The sequence below is a fragment of the Mus musculus genome, chromosome 13 (genome assembly GCF_000001635.26).
Source record: "Mus musculus strain C57BL/6J chromosome 13, GRCm38.p6 C57BL/6J".
Classification (NCBI taxonomy): Eukaryota; Metazoa; Chordata; class Mammalia; order Rodentia; family Muridae; genus Mus; species Mus musculus.
Window position 1 is genome coordinate 30,691,085 of NC_000079.6, and position 21,613 is coordinate 30,712,697.

General features: G+C 45.9%; 1 protein-coding gene across 3 annotated transcripts in view; it reads left to right on the forward strand.

The window, feature by feature from the left end:
- Dusp22 (dual specificity phosphatase 22) overlaps positions 1 to 20,148 on the forward strand; it is a 51,174-nt gene extending 31,026 nt beyond the window's left edge. Inside the window, exons 4-8 of one of the 3 annotated variants that reach the window (NM_134068.3) lie at positions 5,152 to 5,201; positions 14,542 to 14,616; positions 16,846 to 17,017; positions 17,593 to 17,665; positions 19,622 to 20,148. In NM_134068.3, coding sequence (NP_598829.1) covers positions 5,152 to 5,201; positions 14,542 to 14,616; positions 16,846 to 17,017; positions 17,593 to 17,665; positions 19,622 to 19,668 — 417 coding nt within the window. In that variant the 3' untranslated portion in view covers positions 19,669 to 20,148. Of the gene's footprint in view, positions 1 to 5,151; positions 5,202 to 14,541; positions 14,617 to 16,845; positions 17,018 to 17,592 lie in introns of all 3 variants that reach the window. The other 2 variants (NM_001037955.4, XM_006516519.1) reach the window with 2 other exon arrangements.
- Positions 20,149 to 21,613: the final 1,465 nt, after the last annotated feature.

A 21,613-nucleotide genomic window follows, 5' to 3' on the forward strand; every position in this document is an offset into this window, starting at 1 on the left:
TTTCTATTCCCATCCAGAATTTATACTCTTTCATTAGTTTTTAGTATTTCTATAAAGATGCAATTGGTTTTTTTTTAAGATATGTGGCATTTGTACATATTTTATCACAGGTATTGTACAGTGTGCAGTGATTAAATCAGAGCACATATGTAGCCTCCATTCTCTGCTGTTGCCACCCGTGTGTCCCAGCCACATTCTGGAATAGTTGTCTCTGACATCATCCTCTTTGCCATGGCTAATCCACATGCCTCCCTCCCTGAGCCTGCCCAGGTTCTAATATCTACTAGGCCACCTGTATGAGAAGAACATCTTTAGCTCCTGTGTGTAAGGAAGATTGTATGTACAGGCTATAATGCCCCCAGAGTCCAGCCATGTTGCTGTAGAGTTCTGTTCATACATGCTTCACCCTTGCTTCCTTGTGAGAAAGAATGGTTGTGCACAGCTGGATCTTGTGCACGGCAGGTCACCTGGATTCTCAGAGACTCTTGCTATGTCTGGGGTTGGGGCTAGTTTTAGAAATTGCACTTGAAACAAGCAAGAGTTTGGCCTCTTTCCTGGTTTTGTAATCAGAAGCTTGGCTCTGCCTATGTGCATAGCATTTGAACTGTCATCTTTAGTTTCAGTCCAAAGAAAGGCAAACCCCTGCCTTTTAGTGGTTATACTTGCAGAAACAGAAAACTGAAAAATGGTGGAACTTTTGAGACCTCGGCAGTTCTGGTTTGTTCAGATCAAGCCTCTGGTAAGCTTTCTGAACTTTCTTCTCTCCCAGTGATATGTAATTTCTTTCTAACTTTCTTCTTGACCCAGTGTTGTCTATTGACGTAATTTCAAAACCTAAACACACGAATTTCAGCAGGAAGCTAGCTTCTCAGGGCAGGCCGATCCCTTGTAAGTCCTGTGCTTCTGCCTTGTGTTTTCTAGCGTTTGCACCATGTGGGTCTTGGAGTGGTGACGGTGGAGCGTGTCATCCCCACACTGTGGGCACAGTGTTTACACATCCCCTTGCTTCTTGACTCTGCTGCCAAACTCATCACTATGGCTGCTGTTTCCTGGTTATGGTGGCCCCTCAGGAGGCCACAGAGGACAAAGAAGTGTCCCATAGAAACTGTGACTTTTAAAGCGCTAGTGGACCACTAACTGAGCCAGTTTTCCTGCTTTAGTGCAACATGAAACTGTTCTGTGGTTTGAAAAGTTTTGACTTGATATTTAATAACTCCATAGATGCTAACTGGCTTCCCAGAAGCCTGGTGTTCTGAAACACCATAGAAAGTACTCATTTTTGTTCTTCTATATTTTGTAAGAATTTTATCTCAAGGAATAAGAAAAACAATTTTGTTTTTTATGTGTTTCAAAATGTAGAGAACACGAAGCAGAAAATATATAGCAATTGCTATATATACTACTGGAAACATTGTTTCTATTTTTACTACTTGTAGATTTTCAGTTGGATTTCTCTAAGTTCTTTATTTTAACCTCCTTTCCTGCTATCCTTTACACAATGTAACTAAAAACATCACACACACACCCTTCATCCTTCACTCTGCAAAGCTCGCCAAAGAACTATCCCCTTGTATAGTTCATAGATAGGAAATGTCCGTTCTACTCATTAGAACAGGCTGATTTAAGTCAGCCCAGCTTTCTGGTGGCACAGGGGTCTCAGTGCTGCTTTCTGAATTAGTAACTAACTGTTAAAAGCTGTGCACATGTGAGACATCTGACGCCCTTTTTAGGTAGCTTAGTTCTGCCTTCTGTAGCCTCAAAGATATCTGTGCTTTGTTAATGACTAAGTCACGATAAATAGATGCTTTGGGGGGGCGAACAGCTAAGCCTTTTTGACAGTTTTGACTCCTTCAATGACTTGATTTGCATATTTCTTATTGTAGGTCATAGTGAAGTGGTTTGAGTGTCACTAGAGCATATGTAGACATCATGCCCTTTGCATGGCCTAAAAACCAGCTGTCTTCCTTTCCCAGTGGTACTTAACAGCACACACACACACACACACACACACACACACACACACCCTAGACCAATCTCACACTGTGACCCTATGGAGTTGATTAACACCTGTCTGCAGCTCTTGGACTTTGAACAGTGCCAGCCATGGGCCAGGATCATTCCAGGAAGTGAAGTGGTCTTGCGGTTATATAATCTCTGATGCTGCATTGTCTTGTCTTTTTCTCTGTTTTGGTTTAACTGCACACAGCACCCAAATGTAACAGAGAGGCACACATTCCTTTTTACAAGTTGCAGGAGTAAGAAACTGAAGGTGCCGCATGCCCGTCTCCACTGTGGGGGCAAGGGCCCTAGAATGGCCACAGTTTACTTCCTAAGCCTGTGTCTCAAAGAAGGGAGAATACCTTCTACCCGTTTTCTATGGCTGGTAGAGCCTCCTGCACACCGGGCTGGTTCTACTTCGTGGGCCCAAGCTTCTTTGCCTCTGTGCATCAGGTAGCACACAAATAAATGTGGCACTGTCTTGTATAGCCTAAAGGAAACACAGTGATTCCCAGTTTCCCTGCTAACAAGTGGTCAAGGCTTTATGCTCTTAGCAGGCAAAAATGCGATATGGCCTAACCTGTGTCCATCCTCTGTGTTTTCTGTCTTGATCTATCTTCCCAGTATACAGACTGGGCTGACTTCAGATTCTGCCAGCAGCCAGCAGCATGATGGAGAGGTAGGCATTTCTGTGTTGGCTTAGAGGAGTCCACTTAGCCTTTTGCATGATGGGAGTTGCCAAGCTGAGATGGCAGTGGCACACTTGAGAATCCTGTCCCTCTGGATGGAGGAAGTATTTGGGAGGAGGGATTTCACGAGCTCCTGAGCCTGACCAGCTAACTACCAGTTCTCACTCAGGAGCCAAAGGACAGAATGAGGGACTCCCATTGGCAGCTGGAGGAAGCAAGGGGCGTGTGTATTAGACAACACGCATGTAGATCTCAGGGGAAAAGAGGATGGAAAGGAATTTTTTTTTGGCAGAAGTGCTTTCTTTTCTAGTGTCTTACCCTTCAAGTTATACTGCAATTTGCCACCAGGTTTGGAAGAGCTTTAAATGTTTAAAATAACTGGTCAGTATTTCCAGCATAGCACAGCTCCTGGGGCCCAGGAAACATGAAGACAGGGAAGAAGGGGACAGGTGGAACTGGAAAGTCCAAGCCATACAAGGGAGAGCCTACTGCTTCCCTCCCCTTCCCTCCCCTTCCCTCCCCTCCCCTCCCCGCTGACAGAGCGTACACTCTGGCAAGTCCATTTGCTCTTGGGTGAAGTGCTCCTATGGGGATGAACAGAGGTTAAATTCATCTTCTCTAAGACTCAGAAGACTGTATTAAAAGATACAACACTGCTATATGTATAATGATTTTCTTTCAAATTATGATTAAGTAATTTTTTTTCAAAGCTTGAAAAGGTACATAGAAATGAGGGGAAGTTGATTTTTATTTTTGAGGGGTTTTTCCCATGAACCCCCCCCCACCATAATGGCAGATGGGAAGGGATGGGATTGTACCATTCAGGTGTCTATTTGCTGACAACAGATTGGTTTCAGCAGATTAAAAGGACTAAGGGGATTAAGAGGTAGTGAGAGGTTCTGAGAGCTGGAGAAATGGTCTCCATGCTGAAGTCACAGGACCAGCTCACCGTTCTCATTATACAGCAGTGTGTTCTGCCTCCTCCTGTCCCAGCAAAGCATGAGCTGCCATCCTCTGTCCCTCCCACTAGGCCACAACTTGCCTTCTGTAAGCTTGCTGGAAATAGAAGGGCTGGCCCTGAGCCTTCACTCAAGCATCAGGGTGGGTAGACATGATGCCTGAATCATAGCTGTCCTGTTGTTGCTCCAGTGACCCCCAGAGTGACTGGGTCAGCAGTAAAATTTACAGAAAGACAACAAGTAAATCTAAAAATCGGGTGGCTGCGGGCCAGTGGTGGTGCATGCCTTTAATCCCAGCGTTTGGGAGGCGGAGACGGAGGTGGAGGCAGAGAGGCAGAGAGAGAGGGGGGGGAGAGAGAGGGGGTGGGGAGAGAGAGAGAGAGAGAGAGAGAGAGAGGCAGAGAGACAAAGAGAGAGAGGCAGAGAGGCAGAGGCAGAGGCAGGCAGATTTCTGAGTTCGAGGCCAGCCTGGTCTACAAAGTGAGTTCCAGGACAGCCAGGGCTACACAGAGAAACCCTGTCTCAAAAAACCAAAAAAAAAAAAAAAAAAAAAAGCAGGTGGCTTTGTAGCTTCCTTTCCCAGGGGACTTGGCTATATCTGCATCATTATTGGTCATCAAGCTGGCCTCTCACACTAGTCAGTTGTCTTTGACTGTCCAAGATGAGGTAACAAGAGTCTGTGACAGTTGGCAAATCCAGGAGAAGATTTATGAGTGATTCATCTGTCCTTTACCATGCTCCTCTGCCAAGAACGTTGAAATCTGTGTGCCCTTTGTTGATTGACATTGAGGACTTTAGAACTACAGTGTCTGTCTTTACTGTACAGAAATAAGCCAGCCTGGTTTCTTTTTATAAGACTTAAGTTTGGGATAATTTTGAATCATTACCTTAGCTAAAGATTTTTCCCTCAAATTAGAGAGAAATAAAGAAATACATTAGTTAATCGCTCAAATTTTTACTGTTGTTCTGCAAAGCAGGCAACATTGATTTCAGGTTTCAACAGCCTGGTAATAGAATTGTGATTCTTGTGACACTAAGATAACATAGAAAGCTATGGCGTGACATCACTCTCTGCTTCAAGCCTGTTTTGAAGGTATTGAGCTGCACTGTCTCCTTTTGGGATATTCAGGATCCGAAAGCAACACGGAACATGTGTGCGCAAGTGCTAAGAGGACAGTTGTGAGCCTTGACACCCAACTCTGTTTCTTCTTTGTTGTTGTTTGATTTTTTTTTTTTTTTGGATCCTCAAATTGTATTTAAATTTGTTATATATGCTGCTTGCAAACCAAAGCATGAATATTGTCATGCCCATGGAAAAGAATCAGGAACCCGAGTTAAAGAGCTTTTCCTCAGTTCCTAGGCAACAAAAGACAAGTTAAAAAAAAAAAACAACTTCTCCTTTTTCTTGTTTTTTGACCTGAGTAAATGGTTCCTTTTAATACTTTACTCCACTGTGTATGATCTTATTTAGTTTCATTTATGTATTTTTTTTCATCTTTCTACAGGGAGTTAAATACCTGTGTATTCCAGCGGCAGACACACCATCTCAAAACCTGTAAGTTGTGCTTTTGGGTTTTTGTTGGTTTTTTTTTTTTTTTCATGTATTTTTTTGGAGAAATCAAAAGCAAGTGCAGTGTGTGTTCCAGCAGTTCCTGAGCCAAATGAAAAGCAAACACAGGGCTCTGAAGGCAAGTAAGCAAGCCCCGTGAGAGCCCGGGGAGTTGCCTGTGTCCCTACATAGCTGCTCCCCGTGGAGGGTAGGGGGGATTTACAGAAATCAAACTGGAGAAGCCAGTGTCAAACTGGCTGGAGACACCTTGTTACTTTCCAGTCCTGCTGTGACTCATGGAGGCTGGGATGTCCACAGGAAGGGCCTTTTAAGTCTGGGGAGAAGGCTCAAGTCAGTAAAGTGCCTTTTCTGCAAGCCCTAGGACCAGAGTTCAGGACCCAAGCACCCACGTAAAGTCTAACACAGGCACATCTGCAACCCCAGGGCTAGAGACCTGGAGATAAATGGACCCTCAGAGTGCATTGCTCAGCTAGTCTAGCCAAATTAATGAGTTCCAGATTCAGGGAGAGACTGTCTTAAAAACTGAGGCAAGGAGTGATGGAGAACACACTGGTCATTAACCTCTCACTACCACACACATGGACTCAAGTGTGCCTTGCAAGCTTGAGGGTCTGAGTTCAGAGCCTACAAAAATGGGAGGTGTTGGAGGATCTCTGGAAACTCATAGGAGAGTTTTCCTGGTCTGCATGGTACAATCCAGACCAATGAGAGACTCTGTCTTAACTAAGACGTGGGAGCACTTGAAGACCATGTATACATAAATGTGTGGGCATGTGTGTCATGCTATATACACTTGGAGGTCAAAGGACAACTTACAGGAGTCAGTTTTCTTCTTCACTCTGGGTTCCAAGGATCTTTTTCAGGTTCAGGCTTGTACAAAAAGCACCTTTATCTGTCAGCCTGTCTCCCAGTGCCATCTTTGTCATTTTAACAAGTTAGGATGGACTCACAATTGCAGCTCCCTTAACAGCAGCATTGCAGACTTGATAGGATGGGATGGAGCCTTGGGGACTCAGTTATAACTCCAACAAGCACCCTTGGTCTCAATTAGGCCCAGCATGGATAGGTGATAGTTTCCCCAAGCCTGCATTTGACCCTTGCAGACGGAGATGCTAGGAGTGCTATCACTTTGTGAAACCCTGACTTCTGATTTTCTGGCTGTCTTGGCTTAGATACTGGGGACCAGCACAACAGCCCTCTGGATCCATGTGCTAGTGTTTCCATGAGAGGCACTCCAGATTCAGATGGTTTTTTTGAGTCTAGAAGACCACAGGGTTCACCCTGCACTGTGTACAAGTGCTGGCGCATACAGGTCTTATATGTCAGTGAGGCAGACTACATACTTGTTCTCTGTCCCAACTGACCAGCTTCTCTAAAAGATGCTGGAGTGTTGGCCACCCTACGTCTTCGCTGCCAGAGAGCAGAGAGGTCATGGATTAGGCTGTGACTTTATAGACCTACCTATTGCAGGATGGGTGGCCTGGGTATATCAGTCAGTGGGTAGCAGGACAGGGGACAGAGGTATAGAGTTAGACCAGGAAAGGACTGAGGAGGTGGGAAATTGGTACAGACATCATGTTCTGCCCGGGCCAGGTCTGTCTCTACCCAGACTCTTGATCTTTCACAGAGAGGTGAGACTTTAAGACTGAGAAAGGGACAAGGCAGATTTTACTAGGAAAACAAAGTAGTAGTCTCATCTGGAAGGAGAAACAGCAACATTGGAGAACTTCCTTGGTTACTAGTCGTGTCAAGAAACAGAAGTGGTTGGAAGGGCATGGTCCCTGCGGAAGGAAGTGAGGCGCTGCCTTTCTCCGAAGACCACAGCAATCTTCTACCCTTGTTTTGGTGACTATTTTTGGAATGATTGCTTTGCTCTCATCTACAACCAAGATTTGACCATGCTGTTGAATGTATCAGTACCTGATTGTCAAGAATCCAGCTGGAACTTATCTTGGGTATGTGCTGTCAGGACACATGGCCCCTGGTCTCTGAGATGCTGTAAGACTTTTCTAGGAGCTAATTGCTGCCTTCATCTTCCATAACCGTGGTCTCATTACAGTCCTGCATTATGGACAGAACAAGCAAGTGTCAGAAAATCCCAGATTTCAAGCCAGTCTCAAGCCAGTCTCACTTACTGTGTCAGGTCATTTTAACTAGTTACATTCAATTCTCATCTGAAAATGCCCATCGTTAGGATTTGGAATGGCACAGTCAGATCTAAATGAGAGTATTTCTGTGAACTCTAGGCACTTTCAAAGTATGAATCTATTTCTGCTATAGTAGATGTCTTCAGAGTTACAAGAACGATTATTGAGATAAGTTTTGATAACAGCTTAAGTTTTATTTATCTGTTGCCAGTGAAGATGGCCGAGTGTCTTCATCACTTTCTGTTGCTATAATATCTGAGAATATTCTGTTGCTGAATATCTGAGACTGGATGATTAATCAGAATGGAAATAAGTTTGATCCAAGATTAGGCTGCCACATCTATTGGGAGACTTGTTACTGCTCCATAATACTGTGGTGGAAAAGCAACAAGGGTGTGTGTGGAGGAGGTGGAAGGGAAGCCAAGTGCTTGAGGTGGTCATGGAGACACTACCTCCATGATCCAGACACTACATTCCAGGCCCTGTTTCCCAGTACTGCCGGATTTAGGAGTTAAGGTCCCGAAAACGACCTGGGGAAGGGGCACTCAGACACTAACAGTGAATGTGATTCCATGATCGGATCAAATGCTTGCCTCTGTCTGATGCGACTTAGAGTATCCTGCATTCACTGCTCACAACACACTAGGAGTTCTCAGTGAACCTGCACCAACTAGTGCAGCCTGTATCAACTAGTGCAGCCTGTATCAACTAGTGCAGCCTGTATCAACTAGTGCAGCCTGTATCAACTAGTGCAGCCTGCACCAACTAGTGCAGCCTGTATCAACTAGTGCAGCCTGTATCAACTAGTGCAGCCTGTATCAACTAGTGCAGCCTGTATCAACTAGTGCAGCCTGTATCAACTAGTGCAGCCTGTATCAACTAGTGCAGCCTGCACCAACTAGTGCAGCCTGTATCAACTAGTGCAGCCTGTATCAACTAGTGCAGCCTGCACCAACTAGTGCAGCCTGTATCAACTAGTGCAGCCTGCACCAACTAGTGCAGCCTGTATCAACTAGTGCAGCCTGTATCAACTAACGCAGGTGCTCAGGAGATCAGTGTTCTTTTTTATTTAAATGTATTTATTTTTAACATAGATCTTTTTAAGAAAAGATTCGTTTAATTTTACGTGTATGGTTATTTTGCCTTTTGCCTGTTTGTATGTCTGTGTACCATGAACATGCAAACCCCCAGAGGACAGAAGGTGGCTTTGAATCCCCTGGAACTAGAGTTACAAACAATTGTTAGGTGCCATGTGCGCAGCAGGAACTGAACCTAAGTCCTCTAGAAGATCAGCCAGTGCTCCGACTGCTGGGAGTAAACCATCACTCCAACCCCAAGATAATTCTCAGTGCTTTGGGTAACTAAAGCAAGAGAAAACGTCAGTAGTTTATATAACTTGCTCTCAGTAACCCCGATGCTTATCAACAGGCCATCTCTCCTCTGACCATATTGAATTCCTGATGCCCGGTTCCCTCTCTTCAATGACAAAACAACTCCTGGAAATCTGTACTGCTTACTGCGTAAAACATAGATAGTAACTTTTAAAATGATTTCTAAGATTGAGTGAAGTGCTATATTTCGTAAATTAGGCTGGGGACATACCCCAGTGGTAGAATGCTTACTGCTATAAACTTTAACTATTTCTTTCTCGGCAAAGCCTGAACCGGCAGATATTTAGGCCGATTATGCATAGTAAGAGGTGTGTGACCTTTGACACTCCAGTTACCTGATAGTCAGTTGCTCTGAACTGCAGAAATGTTGGTTTTCTGCCTTGGCCTTAATCCTAGAGAATCTTCCCCATCTGACCTTCCATGAACTTGAAGTGCAGAGAGCTGGTTTGAGATAACACAAGCACAGAATGTTAGCTCAGTTCCCCCAGCCACCTAGCCTGCCCAACTCAGGAAATAGAAAAGTTCAAGTTCTCCGTCTCCCGATAACCCCACAACCCGAGTGTGGTGTGCTTTGCATGATGTTGTCCTAATAAGAGATGCTGGAGTGGGTGTTAAGTGTGTTGGGGGCCAGTGCTGGAAATCGGTTTGCGTTTCTCTTCTCTATGGGTTTTCTAGAGCAAGTCACTTTAACCTTCTCAGTGAATAATCTGCCCATCTCATCAAAGATAATGTATGGAATGGGGTATTTTGTTAATTCTTTAGTATTTGTAAAATAAGATGTATTTTTTCTGTGTTCCTGTAAGGAATGCTAATGCATTTTAAAAGTAGATGTTTAGATTCGTATTCACTTGGATTTGCTTATTTTGTTTTTATTACAGAGTAAGTTGGTGTTTGTAGCCAAGCAGCACTTAGTGGATAATTTTTCTTTCTTTTCTCTGTGAATTCTGAGGGAGCTCGCTCAGGCTCCGGGTCCATAGCATTGCATTGTAATGGTGCTCTCTGTGGTGATCTGTGGTTTCAGAGGCGAGCAGGTCTCTGTTTTTGGAGGTCTTGTGGAGAGGTGAGTGTAGGGAGCACACTGAGCTCGGTATGGGCATCGGGAGCGCCCTGGTCTCATCACCACCATGTTGTTGGCCGTATTGTCTTAGTGGAGCGAATAGTTTCTGTCTTCCACTTTTCTTTCATTTGTCTTTTTTCTACTTCTTTTATTAGTGAGCCGTTTTTCAAGGTCAGAGGTAGGTAAGCTTTTTCACCCCTGTAGCTGTGCTTGCAGAAGGTTCTTGAGGTCTTTGCATCCCTCAGCGATGCTCTTCTGGTTGCGGGGTAAATGAGAACTCTGGAATAGGTGTTTGCCACAACAGCAGTCATTCCACTCAAGCAAGATCCCTCTGGTCTCAGACTGTCCTTGTTACCCTCGAGTTAAAAGGTTCTTTTGTGAAATGATGTCGTGTTAAAGGGGTTTTGTTTTCTTGGTTTTTAAGCTATCTTTTTAAATGAATGTATCTAGTACAATGAAAAGTAACACAAAAACATCCTCCAGTTCTTTTCTTTTCTCTTTCTCTCTTTCTTTCTTTCTTTCTTTCTTTCTTTCTTTCTTTCTTTCTTTCTTTCTTTCTTTCTTTCTTTCTTTCTTCCTTTCTGTTGTTGTTTTCTAATGGTAGCAATTCCTGAGGCTTAAAGTTAGGGAGTCACTGTTGAGTTGCTGGTGATTGATGCCGGGGTTGCTTTCAGAGCTCTAGCTGTGAGATGGGCAAGGGAGCCTGGGGTATCTGGACCAATTCAGCCCTAAGAAGAATCTCCCAACAGAGAGTGCTCTACCCATTTGCATAAAAAGAACCATAGGTGCTCGCCTTTGGTGGGGTTTTCTCTATATGCACTTGGATTCCGTTGGAGAGGAAACACATCTTATATTTCTGTGTTGTTTGCTATCAGTGCAACCTCATCTGATACCACTTGCTTTGAAGTAAGACCCACCACCATTCCAGGTGGCCAAGTCATTGGGTTTCTACTACAGTAAGCAAAGCCCCAAACCTAAGGACTCTGTCACATCACAGTAGGGATCAGAGCATCTAAGACCACAAGTGTTAGGAGCAAGAAATCTCCATGTAAGAGCGTCATGTGGTGTGGCTTACACTCTACATCCACCATTCTTTATTGAACTCTCAGAAGATCAGCAAGACCCATGTGGTCACTCTCAGCCTCTTATATGGAGAGTGGGTGGTTGAGGAACTAGTCTGTGAAAAGCAAGAGGATAATTTACAACCACTGGGCTCCGTGCTTAATCCACGTGAAGAATGTCTCTCTACCAGAGCTGCCCACCACCACTGAGGTGATCTCTTAGGGCCGCTGACAGTAGCTCATATGATCACCTCTATGTACTGTTGGGTGAGTATGGTACACCTATGGGCATGCTTCCTGCTGCAGACAGGCCTGTCACACATGTCTTTGTGTGGAAGTAAGGGTAACTGCCAACCAAACGAAGAACACAAAGAGGGAACTGGTGTTCATGTCAACAGCATGTGGTGGGATGCGGCTGCAGATCTGTGCTTCTGCTTCAGACTAGAGTTGAAAATAAAAGAACCCAGACGGTGGGTATTTCCCACTGTGGAGGAGGGAGTTTAGTGACCAGAGCTTGGACTTATGTCATTTTTTTCCCTGGAAATAACCCACACACACCTCTCTCTGCAACACCCAGTTTTAAACCAGAGCAGCGTTGGGCCAGCCCACCTCCTGGCCTTTCTTGTAAAAGGCATTTCTAGGAATGCCTGCCTGGCTTGGCTTTGTGCCTGACTTCTGTGTCTGAGTCAAGTCTCATGGTGGAGTTCTACATGCTCTCCCAAGGCATCACTGTGCCTTAGACTGAGACAGCTGCCTGCCCTGGGACTCTACAGTCCTTGCCCCCAGCATGGTGGTGGCCAGAAACAGCATCCTGTGTGTCACTGTTGATCTAGCCTCTATCTCATACAGACATGCAAACCAAAGGATGCAAAGACTATCAGGGGGAACAAGTGTTCCTCCTACACGCTATTGTGGGCTCAGTACAGGTTTGGGTGTTGCGCAATCCAGATGCAGCAAAGTCAGCTCTTGAATCCAGGTTCTGCCTCATAGTCTATAGGAAACCTGATTTCGTAGTGTGTGAGTTTGGGACACGCAGGTCTGAAAAACAGATAGAAGAAGTTGCTCCCAGCAAGGCCGCAGTAGAGGAATTGGCCTGACTTCTCAGCAAGATCTTAATGAGCCTGTAGAACAATTAACTTCCTGAAGACTCTGAGTCCTGTGTGCAGTCAGAGCTGCTCAGCGGGCTTTTGCACCACCGTGCTCATTGCAAACTGCTCTGAGGCAGTCTGTGGCTTCTTCCTTCACCTAGACAGCTCTCATTCATTGCTTTCTGGTTTTGCTTTTGTGACTCCAGTGTTCTTTTCCTTGTCCGTGCTTATACCCTAGTGATTTCCCAACCAGAAGGAAACCTACCAACAGGTAGGACCTGCAGTGGGAGAGGGACTCCAGCACACTTTTGACAACCACAGTGTGGACAGACTTATGGACAAAGGAATGTACCATCTGGCCGTCCCCTGATGTTTAACTGTTCTGAAATCACCTTAGAGTCTGTCAAGGAGTCCACCCTCTGTCTTCTACAAGGAGGATAGACACCACTGTATAAGCCATGAGGCAGATTGGAGCCTAATGTCTTGGGTCTATTGTAAAAACAACACACCACGACCAACAGCAACATGGAGAGGAAAGAGTTAATGTCATCTTACAGCTTTAAATCCATCATCCTGCAAAGTGGGGGCAGGAGCTGATGCAGAGGTCATGGAGAAATGCTGCTTACTGGCTTGCTCTTCATGACTTGCTCAGCCTGCTTTTGACTAACACACAGGACTACCTGCTCAGGAATGTCCCTGCCCTCAGTGAGCTGAATCCTCCTACATTGACCATTAAGAAAAAGCACTACAGGTTTGCCCACAGGCCAATCTGGTGAGGACATTTTCTCAATTGAGGTTCCCTCTTCCAAACATGACTTTGGCCTGTGCCAGGTTTACATAAAAGCAGCCATCCCAGGATGCTTTGTACCTAGGTGAGGTGGCCTGGGCCTTTCGTCCCTCAGTTGGTGCTGGTATAAGGAAGAGGGCATTGGCTGTCAGTGGACTATCTCTTTGATGGTGTCTCAGGGAGAGATGTTGCCGAGCAGCCTGCGAGTGGTTCTCCCAGGGCTGCCAGCAAAGCTCTGGAATTCTGTGGGAACCTGACTTCCCAGCCTGCCACACTTTATCCTGGAGTTCTGTTCTTCTAAAACAGCTCTGAGACTTCTGTAGCTGTCTGCTGGAGGCTAGAAGTTGGATGCAGCACTTAGCTTTCTTCAGAAAGGGAGAGCTTCACAGAGCTCCTCTCCCAGAGCATTCTCTTTCTTTCTCTGTGTGTGCTCAACTGCCTGCAACTGAATCTTGTCCTCGCTAGGATAGCTACGGTGTTGGAGCTTGGTCAGAGGCATCATCCAGGTGGCTGGTTTGGCTTGTAGCATGAGAAACTCTGCTCTCTGCTGCAGCCCTCCAACCCATGCCTCCATGTCATGCCCCTGTCAGCTGGTAGTCTGTTCCTGCACTCACCGCCCCCCCCACCACCTGGTCAGGTGTCTGGCTCCTGAGTACATGTGCTGCCAGGTGCAGGGTTTTGGCAAGGACATGGTCTTACCTGCAATTGGCCATTTGGGAACAAGACTTCAGTTCTCCAAGTCCTGTGTTTACATCTAGGAGTCTTTTTCCTGGAAAAAATCACCAGAAACTGGTGTGGTGTGGTATGTTGTGCTGTGCTGTGCTGTGCTACCTAGAGATGTCTGTAGCTGTCAGATGTCCTTAGGTGTTGGTACACTCCACTTGCCGTGACACTTGTTGGCAGGCATGGATGTGTGTGTTGTGTATGCACTCATCAATGAAAACGCATCCTACCTCTTGCCAGCATAACCCAACTGAGCTTCCATTCTGACTCATTTTATTTGTGCTGTCGTTCTGCAGGGAGAATTATTCCTCTCCACCTGTCTCTCAGCCTGTCATAACCCCTGGCAAATGGCCAGTTCTCAGTGTCTGTAGGAAGTGATTGAGCACATATTCAGCTTTGGAGGTTTCAGAGCTTTGGAAACCATCTGAAGGTAGAAGCTACCTGGTAAAAGGTTCCGTGCCTACACCCCTCACCCTTCACTTGCTACATGCTACAGTGCAAATCTCTGTCCATGTGGTGAAAGGCACACACATCGCCTGGGTACTTGACAGTGGCTTTCCTGAATAGTTGTGTGCTGAACAAGTGCCCAGAAAAAAAAAGTGACCCAAAGGGGTAAGGGTCAGAATAAAGAACTGTGATGTTCACCAGCATTGCAAACTGCAGAGTTTGCAAAGCACACTGATACCGTGTCAGGTCGCCCTGTGAGCCATCATCCTTGCTGTCTAAGCCATGCTTCCAATGCCACACAGAGTAGCAGAACAGGGTTGAAACTGAAAGTTCCTCTCCCCATAGCTGCAGTGGCATATAGCACTTCAGTGGTAAGACTGAGCAGGGAGCTCTCGAGAAATCATTATCCGGACTCAGGGATGGCTTGATGATAAAACTCTGGCAATTGGAAGCCTTCTAAGCCTCAGCACGCCAGTGAGCATGGAAGGCTGAGACGGCACTCGCCCCAGGCTGGCCTGGCTCTCGATGGGCAGACTCTAGACATCTCGGGAAATCACAGCAGCGGCTTCTTTTCAACCAGTGTGAAACAGTAAATGTACTTAATGCTTTTTTTTTATTTCATAGGACAAGACATTTCAAAGAAAGCATTAAATTCATTCATGAGTGCCGACTCCAGGGTGAGAGCTGTCTTGTACATTGGTATGTATGACTCTTGCTTTGTTTTCTGTCCTAAGTTCAATTCCAGTTGAGGTCCTGCTATCTTAGTTGCCTTTCTAATGCTGTGATAAAATGCCATGACCAACACAGTGTATGAAACGAAGCACTTACGTGGGGGTTCAGTGTTCCAGAGAGATAGAGTTTATAACGGCCATGAGGATCAGCATGGCTGCAGGCAGCAGGAGTGCAGGCATGCAGGCGTGCATGCTGCAGGGCATGGTGCTGCAGCAGTGTCTCACATGCATGCTATACTGCTGCCCTGCTCCTCTGGAGTCCCTGACTCCTCTTTCTAGAAGAAAACTGACTGGCTTTGCCATTATTTGTGCTTCGGTCACTGCTAGGACTTCTAGAAGTTGTTGTCAAGGTTAGTGGCACGAAAGACTGGCATTTCTAGCATGGCATTTCATTAGAAGAGCCTTTCATGTGTCAGCTGGTCCTGTTAAGCTCATACCAGGCCCCATGGTGGTCATCCTAACGTCCTGCTTCCTCCTGCCTACTCTGGAAGCACCCATGGGTGCTTAGAGATATATTTCTATAGTATCAAACTAACTTCTTTCCACTTGCCCGCTGGGGCTTTTGTTGGGTGTGTTTGGCTCTAGAAGTTTACTTTAAAGTGATCCAAGCAAACTTAGAGTAAGCATTCTATTGACAGTGACCCACTGTTTATCATAAAGGGAAGGTCAACATTCCATATCTATGGGTTCCAAACTCATTATTTCAACCATGAATCAAAAATATCCAGGAAAAGTATATCTATACCAAACATGTACGTGTTTTTTCCTTGTCCTGATTTCTCAGACAATGTAGGATAACAGTGTTGTGCTGGCATTGCACTGTGGTGCACTACAATGTCACCCACAGATGTGCGAAAATGCTTGGTAGGATGTGTTAGCTAGCACTGTGTACTATGCCCTTCCTATAAGACCGTGGACAGATACCATGGATCCTGGTGTCCACAGTGAGCTGGGACCAGTGACCTGTGGGCAGAAAGGACAACTGTACATGCACACTAGTACACACAATGACAAGAAAGGCAAGCCAGTATACTTAATAAGTGCAAGGTCTGATATTCGCCTGGGGGGCTCTAGGTATGTGCTAGCACTGGCAATGATAATAACTAGCTTGCAACGTTCTGGAGCCAGGACTCTGCTGTAGTTTGAATGGAGACTGATCATCTCCCCTCTGTCTTGAATGATGTGTGACATTAATTAACTGAAAGTGTAATAAGTCTTTTGACTGAGTGAAGGCACCCACCCTTGCAGCACAAGCAGTATGAGGTGGTAACTCTTGGTGCTGTGCTGGTGACAGCCCCAACAGAATACAATAGACAGAAAGGCCACACCCAAAAGCCATGAGCAAGTAACCTAAAAGCAGAAAAGGAGAGGAGATATTTCAGTGGCTTTAAGAATGGTGTTTTGCTGATTTATACAGATTTATGTTTATATATATACACATATATATGTATATATATTAAATAATGTGCCAGGTTTTTTATTTTTTGCTATACTGCTATTTTGCTTTTTAAAAGTTGGTGGTATAGCCAGTGCAAACAATAGTTGTTTCAGCCTTCCATTACATTTGGTTTAAAGTGCCTGGGGAGTGCAATTGGGAGCTGTTGACATACACTCTTAAACCCCAATCCCTGGGTCTCTCCAGGCTCCTGGTGAATTAATTTATATAAAGAAATATAGCCTAAGGGGATAGATTTGTTTAAAACTCCCTTGCAAGTTCCTAATAAAAAGCCCTGGTGGCAAGCCAGTGCTGAAGAGAGAGGTTTACTATTGTTGTCATTAGAATACTCTAGACCTGATATTCGTATCCTTTAAAAATCATAGATTTAGACTTCATCTATGGTAGTTAAGAAAACCATGAAGCCTGAGCTAGTTCAGGTTTTGGTTGGAAGCCCCAAGCCCCTCTCTGTGCTGCAGATATATTACTGTCTGAGGAAATAGACAATATTGAGACTATATCCTATAAAAAAAAAAAAACATGGAGAATGAGGCCGAAGTCCCTGCAGAATGCTTGAGCCCAGCGTCTGCTGTAGAGGACAGCACTTGGTATGATCCTGAATAATTCTCTAGTAAGCCTTGCCTGATTCCATGAAACCCTAAAGACAGACAGGCTCTTTAAAATGGGGTCCCTCAGATGGGTGGGGATGGATCTGAAGTTCTCACACTGTCCTTGTGACATGTGGCTGACTCTGTCCTGCAGCCTGGCTGGGGTCTCCAGGAGTGTGACATTGGTGATCGCATACATCATGACTGTCACCGACTTTGGCTGGGAAGATGCCTTGCACACTGTTCGTGCGGGGAGGTCCTGTGCCAACCCCAACCTGGGCTTTCAAAGGCAGCTGCAGGAGTTTGAGAAACATGAAGTGCACCAGGTGAGTAGTCTTTGGGAGAACTTCTCAGGTGTTGACAGCCACACTGGGCCATGCTTTCACTTCAAGAATTGTGGCACTTGGAACTGGAAGGCCCACACAAGCCCTTGGGTTCAGGATTCCCCCTGCATCCCTCAAAGAGTCCTGCCTCCTTTGTGCTCCTGCACTGTAGCCACGGATCTTGGGCTTTGCTGTTTGGTTGTACCTGGTACTCCATATCAGCTTGTTTCTCTCTCTGATTCTGAATTGCAAACTTTATCTCTTCCTGGTTTTCTCCCTGGGTTCTTTTGATCAGCCCTGGTTATCATGGGCAGATGGCACAAGAACGTAACTGTTCCAAGGCCGCTAAGTAGATGCATAGCCAACAGATTTCCAAGTCATGAGCTCAGATATCAGCTGGTTAAAGGAGCAGCTATTTCTCTTGCTTGCTATTGGCTGTCAACCACAAAGATGTAATTGATGCCCAATGACCTTTTATTTCCATGTTCATATGTGGAACTTCACCATTGCTTAAGAGGTGAGAGTCCCTGGGAATTCATGTGTGCGTAACGCTCGGGATTTCCTTCCAACTTTTCCAGTATCGGCAATGGCTGAGAGAAGAGTATGGAGAGAACCCTTTGCGGGATGCAGAAGAAGCCAAAAATATTCTGGGTAAATATAAAGAGCAAGGGCGCATGGAGCCCCGGCCTAGCAGCAGGCGGTGGAGCAGCTTCTCAACCCTGCCTCCTCTCACCTACAATAACTACACAACAGAGACCTAACAGAGAGAGCTGGTGTCTGCCTTCCTGCTGCGGGTCTTCTGGGTTGCCTACCATGTGCTGGTGTGCCTGGTGTGCTGGCTCCTGCCTCTGAGGACTACGAGAGGAGGTCGCAGCAAGGTGGAGCACTCAGGGCTCCTTCTCAGAATACCGCCCTACTCAGGCTTTTTCACTCTCCCATCTTCGCCCCATCTTTTCCTCACCTGAACTTGCCCAGCCTGGGATGCTGCCCGGCCACCGTGTACTTCTCGTATGTGTGCAGGCGTGTGGATGTGCATGTATGTGTCTAAGAGTGTGCATATATACCTACAAATGTATGCATTGTGAACAAGTACACATGTAAATGTGTCTCTGCATGTGGGCACTGAGTGTTTATGGTGCTGAAAGTTATAAACACCCGCTGCCAGAACTGCAATGGTCACATTGTTCAGTCCACATGGAAGTCATTTGAACTTGGCCTCTGGAAAGCTACTCACCAAGTAACAGCTTATGCCTGTGCTGAGTGAGAGCTCAGGGTGTGGGCAGCTGGAAACAGTGGTGTTCCAGATTCTGAGATGGCACAGAGGAAGGGACAGGACCCTCCTGAGGAAGAGTGGCATAATCCTAGAGAGTTTTATGTCTGTGGGAACAAGGGAGGGGCTTTCTGAGCACTGTCTTGGACTTGATAAGTATACTTGCCAGCCCGTCATGGCCCTGAGTTCCACTGGTGCCTGCTCTGCGTGGGACCAGCGTCATTTGACTTTCATGGTGATATGGTATGGTGACAGGGTGGACCTGAGACTCAGTAGCCCTATACCAGAGGTCTGGCCCACCTCCTGTCTGCTTTTAAACACTTTAGCCTCTGGCTTAGCCTCTTGTTGCAGGGGTCTCATCTCAGGTTTGCATGTACCTGCAGGAACTGGAAAGAAAGGCAGTTATTAAACTCCATAGCCATTTGTGATTTAAAATGCCTACGCATTCACTGAGCTCATTGTTGTATGCTGTGGATTTGACCGCTACCTCATGAAGTTCCTTCCTTCCTTCCTTCCTTCCTTCCTTCCTTCCTTCCTTCCTTCCTTCCTTCCTTCCTTTCTTTCTTCTTTAAGGTTGAGGTTTCTTTGGTACCCCAGTCAACTCTGCTTCATAGTTGAGAATGTTTGTCATGTGACTATTGTTTTTGAAACCAAAGAGAAGAGCATACTTATGTCATTGAGTGATTTAAAATTTGCAGCTTGGCTTCTGTAAGGTTTTCTAGTGAGTCAAACCCTACATTCTGACCATGAGAGCTCCTTAGTTCAAAGTATGTGGCAGCAGGCACCCCTAGAAGCTCTGCACAGTCCAGTGTCCAGTCCTTTATGCCAATTCACGTTGCTTAAGCATGCAGGACCATGCAAATGAAAAATACACTCAACCTCTCCCTAAACGTACTGTGACCAGGCATCTCTGAAGCTTAAGAAACCCCCAAGAAGCCCCCGAGGAGCTGGACAGTGGTGGCACACACCTTTAATCCCAGCTTTTGGGAGGCAGAGGCAGGCGGATTTCTGAGTTCAAGGCCAGCCTGGTCTACAGAGTGAGTTCCAGGACAGCCAGGGCTACACAGAGAAACCCTGTCTCGAAAAACCAAAAAAAAAAAAAAAAAAAGGAGAAGCCCCTGAGGAAGAAGCAGCAGGCCTCTCTCTGTGTGTGTGGAGCCCTCAGGGACCCAGGGAAGGTGTGGTTGCCAGCTCTCTGTGTGCAGGCCGTGCCAAGCAATAGCATGAGTGACGCCTGAGTACCTGAGTATGTGTGCACGTGTATGAACAGCTGCATACCTTTCCATAGGTTCTCAACTGTCTTAATTTTTGTTGCCAGTAATGTTCTTTCTCCACAGCTGCCCCGGGAATTCTGAAGTACTGGGCCTTTCTCAGAAGACTGTAATGTACCTGAAGTTTCTGAAATATTGCAAAGTTCAGGCTGGTGCTGCCAAAAAGAAAAGTGATGTAAAGTTTATTTTTAAGAATCCAATAGTGATTTGTATACTTGTTTTTTTTTCATTTTAAACCAAATGCATGTATAATCATGTTGGAATATGTTAAGATCTATGGATATTCTGTAGCAAGAGAAAATATCTTTGCCTTAACTCCACTGCTGTGGTTGTTCCTTGGACCTGACCGATGCTCATACAATAATCTCAAGAGCCCTGTCTGTTTCGTAATAGTAACTACTTCTCATGAACACTACCCAAGGAGGAAGCCTGCACCTGGGAAGTGTGCAGTGTGAGCTCTGCCCTCCTGTTAAGTTCTCCAGCTCTAGACATGTCTCTTGGTGTGTGTTTTATCTACTGGTGTTATTCTATATGGTAGAATTACCAAAAGCTATTCAGATTTCTTAATAAAGGGCAAATCAACCAAGCCTGACATCATGTGCAGTGTGTTCTTTTGTGACGTGCAAAGGTCACATGTGTTTCTCTGGAGGATCCCAGTGCACCTAGCCTTGGCTCAGAAGACATGCTCCTCTCGAGAAGGCAGAACAGCACATGCTAACATAACACACAACATAACACACTGATGACTAAGGGAAAAACTGTCCTGGGGCTGTTGGGGCTGGAGCTGGAGCTCAGAGTAACACCCTCACCTTGTGTCTTCCCTCCTTGCACCAAAAAGAAACTATGGACGTAAAGAAGTCAGACACGGTGAGACTTTCCCTGCAGAATGAACACTTTGAGTCTTTGGTCTCTCAGGGGTGAGTGCGCGTACCACAGGGATACACCGAACAGGTAGTCCACAGACTCATTTCAAATTCATTTTCAGTTCTTAATATGGAGGAACGCAAAACTCAATTGAAGAGCAATTTAAGGCCAGCTACTAAATTTCCCTGTCTACATCTGGTAAGGTTTAGCTTAAAGGAAGGGCAGATGATATTGGGATTTAATGAACATGGGCTTGACCACATGTACCAGGAGCTCCTGGCATGCTCACAGGTAGTCTCCTTGTAGAAACCTGACACATTTTTGTGTGTCAAACAAGGAGCCTTGAACATGTCTCTCAAACCATCTGTAAAGCTATGGGGACCCTGAGGTGGCAGAAGCCAGGCACATGACAGTCCCAGGAGAGCCATCATGCCTACGTAGGGGTAAGAAAGCAGAGCAGGAAAACAGGTTCCTTGGGCACAAAGCCTGTCCTTCTGAGCCAATAGGACTTGTAACCCAATGTCCCTTCCTGCCTGTTTGTCACCACGTAACAAACTTCGTAAACTTAGATTAGGAAATACTTCACTCACTGAAGGTTCAAGCCTGAAGCCTGCACCTACCCTCACGGTAAGTCCCTGGGGAGCAGCAGCCTTGCTTTTGTCAGGGGGGCTCCTTGGGTGCAGCCTTGACCTGCTTACACTAGAAGCCTGGGACATCCTCTTCACGACCCAACCAGGTACTTGTAGGCCATGCTGAAGATGACACCCAAGACCTGCACACCTTTGGGGGTACTTGGGCTTGTAAGATGAGCTGGGTCGTGCTCCAGTGCAGTGGCTCTCTTCAGACACAGACCTGCTGTAGCCTGTAACATAGAGTCAGTGTCCACAAAGGGAAGCAGGATCCGCCTCGTTAGCATTTGTCTTTATGACAGCTGGCCCTAGGACAGTAAGCTGCAGTAGCACCGGACAGCAAAGGAATGGGCAAGAACCAGTGCAGCCACCCCGGTGCAGTGTGGGAGGGAGCTTAGGGAGACAGGAGTGTTAAGGGGGGAGGCATCCTGAAACCAGTGAAGCCTCACTTGAGACCTGACATGTAAGTCAGTGTGGTGTGAAGGAATGAGAACCCAAACTGAGGCTGCACGTGTGGGGAAACCTGAAGGGAGAGAGCTCAGCACTCGGACTCACAAGCCATCCC